The following is a 12880-nucleotide window of genomic DNA, read 5'->3' on the forward strand; positions in this document are numbered from 1 at the left end:
GGTCTGGAAATTACAGCTACAGCATCCCAGTTAACAAATACACGCCCACGAACGTGAGAATCACTTTGGAAATCAAGTATGTTGAAAATATTTGCATTGCATTGCTGCCTTCTCTTGTAGTGCTAGCTGGAGGGACCGAGGACGTCGCCACCTACTCTATCATGTATTCATTTTATTGAGACCTTTGATTTAATGAGGATTCTGCACGGTAAGGCATGGAGAGCATTACTTAAACAGGGTATACTTTTCAATATGTGTGTGAGTTACAGAACCACAGAGGGCTCTTACAGAGATCTCAGGAGTAATAATATCAACATAAATGGAAACAAATACAGCAGATGACTTGAAGGGGCAGAAAGAGATGTTGATAAGGATAGACAACGTTTTTGAGGTCTTTCATGAAGGTTAAGAGCAAGGGACGGTCTTAGTTGAAGTGGATGTTCAATTGGGAGGCTGGGTACTCGATGAAGATGCCTGGTCTTGTTAAGGTTCCTTCATAGCTGCCAGGATCTCCAGTTTCATCAAGTTCATGCCATTTGTGGTACATGGATGAGTGGCAAATAGGGTTTTCCAGGTAGTGTGGACCACTGCTTCATATGAACTTGTAGATATCTTTGAACCTGCATTGGCCTGTGATGAGATGAGCAGCAGCAATGGAGATAGATAGACTTCAGGATGGGGAGGGTGTATTTTTGGAGCCCATTGGAGACCATTGAGCACAAAATTGCCAATGACAATATACAAGTGGATAAATGTTTTCCCTGTGGAGATGAAGGTGTGTCTCAGGCTGGGTTTGATACTTTGGGGTATGCTTATTTGATACGAGGTCACCTGGAAATTCTGTGTCACTTGGTGCTTTTTGAAGCAGAAGCTGGGATTGATGCAGAACCTCAGGGACATGGCTTTGTTGAATGGGGAAGCTTTCAATGTATTTTTCCTGGAGCCAGGTTTCAATTGAAGCCTGCAGTGTGCCCTGATTGATGGTTAATTGACCTGCAGGTGACTTACATTGTTATTATTCATGTCAGATGCCTGCAGTATAATCGCTTCACACCTGCCTATATTAAGAGCTACACAACATTTATTTGAATCAATTTTAAAAGGACAGCTATAAACCCACCTGCATGCCGGACATTCAGTTGTGTGAAACCAGGTCAGCGGACTGTGTGTCAGCTGTCTCAGATGCCAACCGGTTACATGTTTTTTTTAGCCCGGTATCTATTAACAGGTTTAAATCCTAGCTATAGCAATGTATGGGTCTAGGTATGAGTGGATACAGTACCCATAGGAAATCATGTTACTGTTCATTTTTATTTCAGATAAGTACCTGTCTAGATACCTGGGTATGATACCTGGGTTGGTACACTGGTAGGTGCTGTCTGTGGTCACGTTAAGGAAGGCTTTGGTTGTAACGTCTCATGTTCTGCAGCTTCAGCTGGGTTAGAGAGAGGACGTTCTTTGCCCCCTGGTGTGCTGCTGAGGATGGATTGGATCTTAACTTGCAGTTGGTCGATAGTCTGCAAGCTCTCACTCTGTTCACACCATCCACGACATAGGAGCCACACCACTAGACAGCATGAACTAAGCATACTTGGGATCCAATGGCAGATGTTCTCTCAGCACAGAGAAAAACTCCTGTCAGCTTAAATGCCCTCCCACAAAAGATGGACCATGGAACAATTGCAAAGTCTTGATAGAACAGGGAACAGTTCAATGTTTTGGCTCAAGCTGAGGTGTAAAAATAGCGTTTTCATTGATGCTTTTTGTTTGTACAGTTTCATCGCTGATTATCCGATTGCTGTGCGTTTCTGTTGTAATGAAAATATCTGTCAGTGACTGTCTCCTTTTTTTATTCATTGAAGTACAATTGAACCATTAATTATCTACCAATGTGAAATCTCTCTGGGGAGCACCTGTAACCGCAGCACACGAAACAGGAGGAAAAGGGAAACTACAATGGAAACAACACAGGTAAAATACTGTAAGCCACTAACCTGGATCATTCATGGCCACTACGAAATTATTCACATAGTCCTACTTTTAAAAATATGCACAACTACTGCACAAAAATGAGACAAAGGGCGCCTGACCCTTAATGCCTAACTATATTACGATAACGCCCCTATTTCCCCTCGTGTCTTTTCAAGATAGATTCTAAATTCATACAAAGTTGGTTCTTTATACTTTTATATATTGTGATTTCACTGTCAATATCAGGTGGTAGAAACGTTGTATGTATGCGTTCTTGTACAATACAGGGAATGCACATGGTGGACGAGGGGATGCTGCCAATAGTCCAGCTTTGGGCCCCCCCAGCCTGCAAGGTGGCTTAGGCTCGACTTTGGTTCCTTTATTGTGGTTTCCCGGTGCCCTGTCAGTGAGAAACCCAAGCATCTTTCAGCACCAGAACAGCAGCTCTGCTAGAGTGCTCCTTCCTCTGTGTGGCTCAGGGAGGACATCATTACATCCCACTGCCCCGTGGTGGGCCACGTCACTATCACCACGGCCGTGGGGAAGGTAAAGAGAGGACTGTGCATTGTTAAGTGATAAGGCTGTGTGGAGGAGGGCGAGAGGAGGACATGTGAGTGAACAAAGGTATGGTCGACATCTGAGGGGCTGTCTGATGCTGGCGAAATAACAGACAAGAAAGAAATGGGAATGGAAAAGAAAAATAATTTATGACATGGTATACCCTAAATGTATGGCCACAAGCATGCCATACGGCTCTCCAGCAGTACAAACTAGTTATGCTGAGCCAGCCACTTTCAAGAGTTGCAAGCACATTGGTGAATATAGCAAACAACCTCAATGATCATATAGCTCGTCATCAGTAAGCACACAAACCTGCTACTCTGCCCTCTGTACTAAGGCCTGTTACAGGTAGAATTGCACTATATAATACTCGATATGCATACATTTTACAGAGTGCTCTCACTAAAGTGCTGGAAGAAGCTCTTCTATTTAGGAACTGCACTTAAAGTAACAGAACGAGTTATTCTTGATTAAGGCAACTTAGCTGAACTTAATTATGCTACTTACTAGTAGCAAATTATTTGCTGCATATGTTTTACATTTTTGTCTAACGTTTCAGGAAGTGGACTTTATAAATCACATAAAAAAATGAAAAGGAATTGGAAGGAATAAGCATGAGGTAGAACTACATGAAATGTGAGTTGGTATATGCTGAAGTCCACCTTTGCAGGACAAAGACGAATAAAAGAAAAAATAAGTGAAGGATAATTACCATCAAGTCTAATACTGAGGTAGACCCCCCACTTCTACACTACACAAATTCTGTAGGTTTCGATTATAATCACAGTAAAAACCTAAATATCCAGTATTCAAATTATTTTTGTCTTTGGGGCATTTATTATGTTTTAATATGTTGCCTTTTAAAGGTGCCCACATCTGGGCTAGTTAAACTACCCACACATAGCTGAATCTTTATTCAGTCTTAGAGGCGACACCGGCCAGTGCCATTCTAGGCTACAAGTCAGCACCCCATTACTATGTGATTGAAACAGGCCCAATAATAAAATAAAATAAAAAACTAAATTTACTCTAGATTATTTGTTGGTGTCTAGACAATTCGTAAGTTATCAAAATTACGCCATCACCCAATATTATTTTTCTAATGTTGATTACCATTAGGTTTTCTTGTTCAGATTTAGAAACGCGCTGTTTGCCGCTGCAGCAGTGACACGCCTACTTTTATGTTGTTGCTGATCTTTCTCTTGTGCTTAATTTTTAATCACGTTTAGAGGTGTTTTGTGATTAATGTTAATAGTCAGTCAAAAATGCTTTATTGGACTCAAGAGAGCCATAAAAGTCACAATCAGTTAAATATACATTGTCAGCTAAAAATATAAATAGAAATATCAGAATAAAACACATATTACAAAGGTTAATAACATTTACGAATTCAGATGGCACTGAGGATGAAATTTAACACACCATACATCGTCACTTCGCTTCCCAAATGATTTTTGATGGGCAGTGCAGGGGCCCCCTGGGCCCCCCTAAAACCCCCATCTGCCACGGAATTCTGGCGTTATTTGGACTTGTAATCCCCAGGGCAGCGCTGCTTGCAGTGCTGCCCTGGTGGATTACAACCACCAGGACTGCCAGGCTGCTGGCTGGCAGCAGCCTGTCAGTGTCGGAGGTCCGACCGTGGCAGTGCCACCACTGTTGTAATATGGCAGTCCCACTGCCAGCCCGTTGGTGGTGGGACCGCCACCACGAGCCTGGCGGTCAGTAGACCGCCAGACTCATAATGAGGGCCATAGCCTGATAGACACTTCTTTTCTAAAAATTATAAAATTAACATACATTTAGGAATAAATGTCAAATATTACAATAAGGTTTCTGGGGCGTTTCTTCTATTTTTACTATATTTTGCTGTCTCTGAATTACAGGTTTATAGAGTGCTTTTGTCTGTGTGCATGCTCAAAAACGTATTGCTCTGAACAAAAATACTCAAAGGGTGATGGGCCATTCCTGCTGTAAAATAAAAGACAAAAATGATCCATCCTTGTACTCTAGCACATTTCACTTAAGTCCTTCAAGTTTCCACACACAATATCTCAGTCTAATTCCCACACTATGTGGCGTCAGTGTAAAAATGCCTTTCTGACTGTAAAAGTACAACAACAAATCAGGCAAAATGAATCTTGTGAGAAGTTACTATAAAAACACGAGCAGCACTTTATTAGTACAATTTCCTCAATCAAAAAATGAAAAGAAACCATACCTGAAAAAAAAAAAATTAAGTTCTAAGCAAGTTTATGACTTTGCATTTAAAAATGAGAAGAATCAAAGAGATTAAAAAAAATAAATATAGTCAGTTAATGTTTAAAATAAAAATATAAATGAAGAAACACAAGGAATACAATTGTACAGAGTAGTGGGAGATGACAGACTAAAACATAGCCAGCCTACAGGACTGGCACAAACATACATACTTTAGACAAGAAAAAGAGAACAACAGAAAAATAAAAACTCATCAATGGTATAACTCCACATGGTATTAAACATCACCTCCTTATCAATCAGTCCTTTGTCAATTGAAAAAACATTAGACATTTTATTAAACCTCTCGTCAATAGACAGGTATCTGGCACATCCTTTCCTTTTCTGAGAAATATTATTTTGCCATCATAACCCCTCTGTGAATCTAAAGCTTCTCAAAATTACTGTGTGACTTCCATTCCAAGTCATTTTAATAGAGTTACTGTAGGTCACAATTTATACTCCAAAACCATCACCAGATCAGTCCTTTTTGCTATGTCATGCCAGCAAACTGTGATTTGTGTGCGTTCCACCAACATGTGGAAGACTTTAGCACCTGGACACTTGCAGCACCAACAATTTTTATCTTTATTTTGTTTCTTTATAAAATACTTTATTAGGGTGTTTGAAAATAATGTATTAGAAACATGATCATATTTAAAATGTAATTATCCAAGAGTTACAACTTATCGCACAACTTTACAGTAAATACTGCAAAAAATAATTAAAAAATGAAACTCACTGTATTATGAAGTATGCAAACATAATGCACAATGATTGTAATTGTGGTAATGTATAGAATTGAAGGTAGGCAAAAACATTCATTGCAGAAACAGCACAATGTAAGACAAGAAACATAGACTGCAAGAAGTCATAAAAAAAGAGAGACATAAAAAAAGAATAAAAAAAGAGAGAAATCCATTTTTATCCTGTTATTATCGAACTCATTAGAGTCGCTCCAGATTTACATCAAGCTTTCAATGTATTTGTTCTTGTGCCAGTCTTCAATTGAGGCCTGCAATGTGCCACGATTGATGATTACCTGACCTACAGGTCACTTACATTGTTATCATACATGTCAGATGTCTGCAGTATATTTGCTCCACACTTGCCTATATAAAGGGCTACACAACATTTATATGAAAAAAAGTTAAAGGACAGACATAAACCCACATAAGCCCACATGTATCCAATCTTTTAAATCCATATCCCATATGCTGTGTTTAAATACAAGTTTTATATTTTGCCTCAATTCTCTTAAAATGGGCTTTATAGGTACTGTTAAGGACCCAATAATGCATAATATCTGACAATACATAAATTTACTTTTATTAGATGATGGAAATTACCATCTCCATTGTGAAACCTTTTTTGTTGATCCTAGGACTCTGTGCACTTTACTCCAGAAATCAGTGGCAAAGACCTTGTTGACTCCCTAAGTTAAAGTTAGTATATACCTACTTGGATCATTTAATTTGCTTCTTGGTGCCTAGTATATGATACCACCTGTACTCAGGACCTGCAAATTAAATATTACTAGTGGACTGCAGAGCACATTTTCCCATCCACTACTGTATCGCTGGAAAACGTGTTCAGGTGTGCTGCTGCAGCCTGGGGGTGCAGTTTTAGACTGCCATTTTGACCTGCCAGGAAAAAAAACCTTTTGCCAGGCCTAAACCTTCTTTTTCAACAATTATAAGGCCTCCCTAAGGTAGGCCTTAAAAAAGCAGAGTGCATGGTATTTAAAAAGAAAGGCATGTATAATTAGTGTTTTGCATGTCTTGGCAGTGAAAACCTCCAAAGTAATTTTGAACTTTGGCAAGGCTGGGTCTCCCATAGGTTAACACTGGTTTACACTATTACATTTACTAAGTGCTAAATTCAGTTTGGGAGTAGGCAGGGTGCTCCATATTATATGTGAGGACATAGCTGCATGAGCAATATGGCCCCAATGTGTCCTTGCCAATCCTGGGACATAGTGAGTGAACAGAGCAGCCATATTAATGCATGTGCTGGACACTGGTCAAACACGAGTTTCCCAGCTACATGATGGCCACTCTGAATCCTGGGTTGTTTGGTATCAAACAACTCAGAATGATAAATCCAAACTTGTGCCAGTACTGGATGTATCCTTAAATGTACTCAGGGGTCACCTTAGAGGTGCCCCCTGCAAAAGCTACCCTAATCTGGCATGGTTGCTGGCTGGTCTTATCCAGCTGCCACCTCCAGACAGTCAATATACAAATCTTAGGGAAGAGGCCAGCCTCTCCTGTGTGGAGGAGCTAACCCCCCCTCCTTCAGGAATGTGCACTGTCCTGGGGTGAACTTAAAGGGCTTACTGCCCTTGAAACTCGACCACCAAGCCTGCTGCTAGCAGCAGCTGGCATCCCCCTTTGCAAACCCCCACTTTTGACGGGAGCAAAGGCAGGAAACCTAACATAGGGTAGGAGGAGTGTCCTGACCTGGCATGCACCACCCCTAAGGCCAAGAGACATTCCAGCTCTGTTCCTGCTAGAAGCGGTAGGCCCCCGATGCTCTCCAGCTGGCATAAGGTGCCCACCGACTGCTTCGACCATCCTGCAACAGAAGAGAGTGGTAACCCAACTGTGTGATTTTTAATTCATTTTTTAAAGTGACTGCCTATTGAGTCCTATGGTGCGTAATTACGCACAGAAAGACTAACTTTATTAAAAGTTTGAAAAATCATAACTCAAAAAGTACTTAACATATCTTGGCCATCTTGGTCGTAAAAATTATATAAACATCTGAAGTATTTTTATAAAATTGTTCTTGAGTTATTCCATGAGTGTGTGTGGTGCATTATTGATACCGTGAGTACAACAAATGCTTAGCACTCCTCCTAGATTGTCCTAAATGCTCAACCAGCTACCCCAAAAGTTGGAGCATTAGGTGATCTGATTTTTGCTTGTGGAAATCAACGTGTGGTTGCCTGGACCCCCTGCACAGTGTGCCTAGTTTTGCACACTACAAAGAGGGCCAGCCTCCTACAGTATCAGCAGAGCATGCTAGCCCCAGAGCTGAGGTATATCATCACTTTCTCCACTCGCCTGGAATTGGGCTGTGCTAAGTGGCTAAACTTTGGGATATCAAGTGCTGCAGAAGTCTTCCAAAACGTGGTCAGGGAAGTGTTGTCAGGACTGTAAGCCACCAATGACATTTTGATATATGCCAAATCACTGGAGATGGCCCCTGATCCAAAAAAGGTGAAAGATATAAAGACTTCCAGCACACCTTCCTCTGTCACTGAAGTGCAGACTTTATTAGGGAATGGTGAACTACTGCAGGCATTTTGTTAAAAATCTGCCTGGCCTCACACTCCTGTGAGATCTGATGAAATCCTTGACTTTGTGATTTTGGTGAGCGGTCCAGGAGGAAGCGTTCATTAATACCAAAGATGCCTTGTCTGCAGAGACCACGCTGGTATATTTCGACCCTGCTAAGGAAACTAAAATTGCAGTGGATGCCAGCACCACAGGTCTAGGTGTGGTGCTGTTTCAACAACAGGCATGCAGATAGTGGGTTCCTGTTGCGTATGCTAGTCGGGCCATCATTCTCTCAAACAGAAATATATGGGGAATGTAGGCATTTTTATTTACATGTGTATGGTCAGCACTTTGCCATGTATACAGATCATAAAACCCTCATTCCCTTCTTCCAAGGGTCAGCTTCTAACCTCCAATCCACTATTGAAAAATAGGTGTTTAGCTGCAGGAGTTTTCTTTCATGCTGAAATATAAGCTGGAAGTGAAAACTCCCCCTGACTATCTGTCCTGCCATCCTCGGCTTCTAAGGAAGAAATGAAAGTTTTACAGATGGAGTATGTATGGATTGTCACTTATAGGTCGAGGCCCATCCCTGTGTCTCTGGCTGAGATTATGAGTGCCACAGACCATGATGAATGTCTCAAGTTAGCATTGAATGCTGTGCACTCAGGAAATGTGGGTATTCTTAAGCAGAATCTGATACTGAGGTCAGCAAACATTTGTGTCTCTCTATTAAAGGGCTACGCTTGTGAAGATTGGACAACCTGGTAATATCATCAGATGTCAACTTTACTTCTACTACCGTGATAGATATGTATAGGTAGTAATCATTCTCTGTTGATCAACATAAACCCATTCAATGATGGATGCCTAGACCATTCTGGAGCAAAGTCAAAATCACACAGCTCACACAAGTCATCCGCCAGTAAACATGGCCCTTCTTCGTTAAATCACCATTGGCTGTCTTCCAAACAGAAGTAGCAAAATATACAGCTATCCCTTCCTGGGTTCACCCAGCTACTTCTGCTTTACCAAACCTATCATTTTCTGTTGATTCTCCAGGAATGTTAAATATACACATCACAAGGATGCCTACTACACTGACATTTCAAACAAGATGTTAGAGGGTGACAATGCAACCAACAGGGGTGGCAGCAGTCAAAGACCCTTGGAAATCATGCGTTAAAAACAATGTGACTGCTCTGCCCCTTTTGTGCTCTGTTTCTTATGAAGTGAATGTGTCAGATATGTATTGTCTCTTGATGTCTACATAGAACTGAAAGCATAAACCTCCATCCCATAGTTTAGCAGTCATTACCTGAATAATGTCGAGCTTTGATGTCCTTCTGAGTCCATTCGGGAGGCTTGCCAATGATCCTTTGCTTGACGCATAAATACGATGGCAGCATCATCTCCTAGTTACGGGCTAATTGAAAATGAACTCCAGATTCTTGCAGCTCATCATGTCATGTTTGTCCTTACCCAGGGGCTGCAGCATCACTGGGTTCTCCCAGTCGCCTGGCTGTCTCAGAGCGCATACCACTTCCGTGTAGCAGCACCAGTAAGTACTTTTCATATTCTAACGAGACCCGCGCCAGCGGAGAACCTTGCAAAGTTAATTTGCTTTTACGTTTATAGTAATTAATCCTTTATGTCATACTGATAAAATAAAAACTAGAAAATTGGTAGCCGCCGGGCGTATAATTAGGGGGAAAAAAACGCTAGTCAAGCAAAAAGCAATATATAGAAAAGAAATGTAACTGTTAGTTCGGGCTATGCCAAAATTTTATTGACTAAGAAAATACAAGCAAATTGTAATTGAAGCAAATATTTTTTGTATTTTTGTTATATTTGGTGTCTTCGTTACAAATTGTCATCTGTATGAAAATTTATTTGGTAAGAGACCTGTATCTTGTTCGCCTTCGAAAGAATCCGATTAGTGAAATGACTTGACCTTATTTCTAAATTCGATAGTTCGAAAACCTGTGAGGACCAGTCTGACAGAAGAGGTTGCCTGTTCCAGAATACTACCAAGTTTGTTACGAACATGGGGAAATTATTTTGGAATTTGTTTACCTCACATTAATGTACCGTGTGTATTACCCAGAGGCAAACACACAATGTGCTTGACTCACAAAGTTGAGGGCAAACATTGTAACTTGCTACATGTATAATGTGCACAGTTTTTACACACATGCGTACAATAGAATGTGTGGCTCATTTATGCATGTGCAAGTGTTTCTCAGCTATAATAAACAGGTACATGGCATCCACATCCATTGAGGACTTAGGCCGATTGCCCTGCCACCTAGAATGTGCCTGTACTCAGTTTACACATTATGCAAGCACAGGGCTCAGGAAGTAGACCACATACAAATGTATTCACATCCCACGTAAATTTCTTCATTAAATATTATTTTCCATTATACGACATCCCTTTCTGTACACCTGACAACGTTATGGCTTGAGGCACCTCAATTACACTCTACACAACTTACAAAAGATTTATTTGGGTGTCAACTGTGTTTTCATATAGGTGTAGTAAGTGCTTTCTGAAGCCTCGATGAATGTTTGTACATTATAAGATAGCATCTACTATCTACAGTTGGCTCCTGCCCAGAGAAAACAATGATGGCAATGTACGTTTGTGTACAATTACTGAACATATGATTATTGTTCATGTTGCTGTTCTGCACTTTGAAGCCCTTGCACGGGATCTATAAAACGCTCGAAATTGTATGGACTTGTATTTGCAATACTGAATCCAGGCGAATGTGCGCATTCCTCTTAAATATGTACTGAAATGACTTACTATTTTGAAGTACAAAGAATATCATGTTATTTCAAATTACTGATTACCAATAATGCGTTTTTATGTTGTGTCCACAGGACCTTGCAAACTGCTCAACAGATCCATATTTCGCTGGGATATTTTTTACAGATTACTATTTCTTCTTTTATCGACAATGCAATTAAAACATTTCCAACACTGGAACTGGTTCTCAGAAAGTGACATCCCGAAAACCGTGGGAACCAGCTATCTTTATTTTAACTTCACTGACGGCGTAACTCATTTTTCCTTGTTTATTGTGTCCCAGGGCTTGGGTTCTAATATAAATATAAAAAATAAACAAGCTTCTTTTGTTTGGCAAAGCATAGATTGTGTCATACTTGTAAAATGGTGGTATTCTCTGAAACAGAACCAACATTTCGATTGTAAATATTAGAAAATGTGTCATCGATTTCAAATAAATTGTAAAATAGGGAGCCATTTCTAGTCCTTTACATAAATATTGTAACAAAATTAAGTGTATTCCATTGTGGTATGTTTCAGAAATGTCCATGCTCCATGGGGGTTAAAACACTGATTGGGATGGAATAGACACGAGAAACGCACCACTTGTATAATTCTTTCATGTCTGTTTATAGAAAGTGACGTTGATCAGCTTCCTAATGAATGTGGTTTCTGATTGAGCTGTGTAGGAAGCTCTGTCAATGCGGATTGAATCAACATGGCTGCCATTCCTGTTCATTAGTTTGGTTCATTTGTGTACATGTCAGTGGACCAGAGTGTACCCTACAACCAGTTGTTGCATTCTCATAGTCAGTACCGAGGCAACCGTCAAAAAGATGTTCGAAAACTGAATATAATATAGTAGGATTTATGTAATGCAATTTTCAACCTGAAAATGGATCGTGTGTTAAAGTAGACAGTCAATATCTGACTGTTTACCTCACAAATACTAGCTTCTCAGAAAATCAGCTCTTTTGGCATTACAGTTATGAAAAGCCATTTGTGCCACCTCTATGCATCATAAATATATAACAGAGAGTACCACAGTCAACTTTATTGAATATTGGGGTCAAAAATGCAGAGCGGTAACAAATCATTCTGATCTGATGAACATTGCTGGATAGTAACACAAAAATGAAGTCAAATTAGGTAAGGAGACAGCCTAGGTTAAATATATCTCAAATTATATATTTCTAAGACTTCAATGTCAAACAGCAAAGCTAATCTGCTTCTCAGGCATAAAGATCAAGGCCCATATTTATACTTTTTGACGCACAACTGCGCCAACGCAGTTGTGCGTCAAAATTTTTACCTCCGGCTAACGCCATTCCAAAGCACCATGCGGGCGCCTTATTTATTGGATGACGTTAGCCGGCGCTGCGGACTGGTGTGCATCAAAAAAAATGACTCACACCAGGCAGCGCCGGCGTAGGGTAAAATGGAGGTTGGGCGTCAAAAAATGGGGCAAGTCAGGTCTGAGGCAAAATTTTGGCCTCAACCCGATTTGCGCCATTTTTTTTTACGCCCAACCCCCATTGTAATGACTCCTGTCTTAGCAAAGACAGGAGTCATGCCCCCTTGCCCAATGGCCATGCCCAGGGGACATTGCCCTTTAGCCTCTGGAATGCAGCCAATACACTTCGACTGACTATGGAAGCTGTAGCCCATCCTCCATTGTGTGCCATACTTAATCAGTGAGCCTCTGAAATGGATCCCATTGACCCCAGCACTTTGAATCTGACTATGCACAAAGTCTTGGTACTATACGTGTGCCACATATCCACCAGGCAATCATGCAGTGGACATGCATACAGAATTTCAGCACAAAGGTCTGGGTGTTACATCTCAGCGACTGTTTACATGAGCGGGCCGTTAGGCTGCATTTTGTCATGGGACTGAAAAAGGTCCTCAAGACCATTATCCACAATTATCCTTTTGCTCTATAATGATGCTATATTTGGTGTATTTTGATGCCTTAATATTCTGTTGTGGGCATTGTAAGAAAGCAGAGAAA

General features: G+C 40.6%; 1 protein-coding gene across 2 annotated transcripts in view; it reads left to right on the forward strand.

The window, feature by feature from the left end:
* Positions 1-11225, forward strand: part of MYRFL (myelin regulatory factor like) — a 689165-nt gene extending 677940 nt beyond the window's left edge. The window contains exons 22-25 of one of the 2 annotated variants that reach the window (XM_069228327.1): positions 2-76; positions 1863-1971; positions 9559-9633; positions 10962-11225. In XM_069228327.1, coding sequence (XP_069084428.1) covers positions 2-76; positions 1863-1971; positions 9559-9633; positions 10962-11048 — 346 coding nt within the window. In that variant the 3' untranslated portion in view covers positions 11049-11225. Of the gene's footprint in view, position 1; positions 77-1862; positions 1972-9558; positions 9634-10961 lie in introns of those variants that run through there. The other variant, XR_011202270.1, reaches the window with a different exon arrangement.
* The last annotated feature ends 1655 nt before the right edge of the window (positions 11226-12880 follow it).

The sequence above is a fragment of the Pleurodeles waltl genome, chromosome 4_1 (assembly GCF_031143425.1).
Source record: "Pleurodeles waltl isolate 20211129_DDA chromosome 4_1, aPleWal1.hap1.20221129, whole genome shotgun sequence".
NCBI lineage: Eukaryota > Metazoa > Chordata > Amphibia > Caudata > Salamandridae > Pleurodeles > Pleurodeles waltl.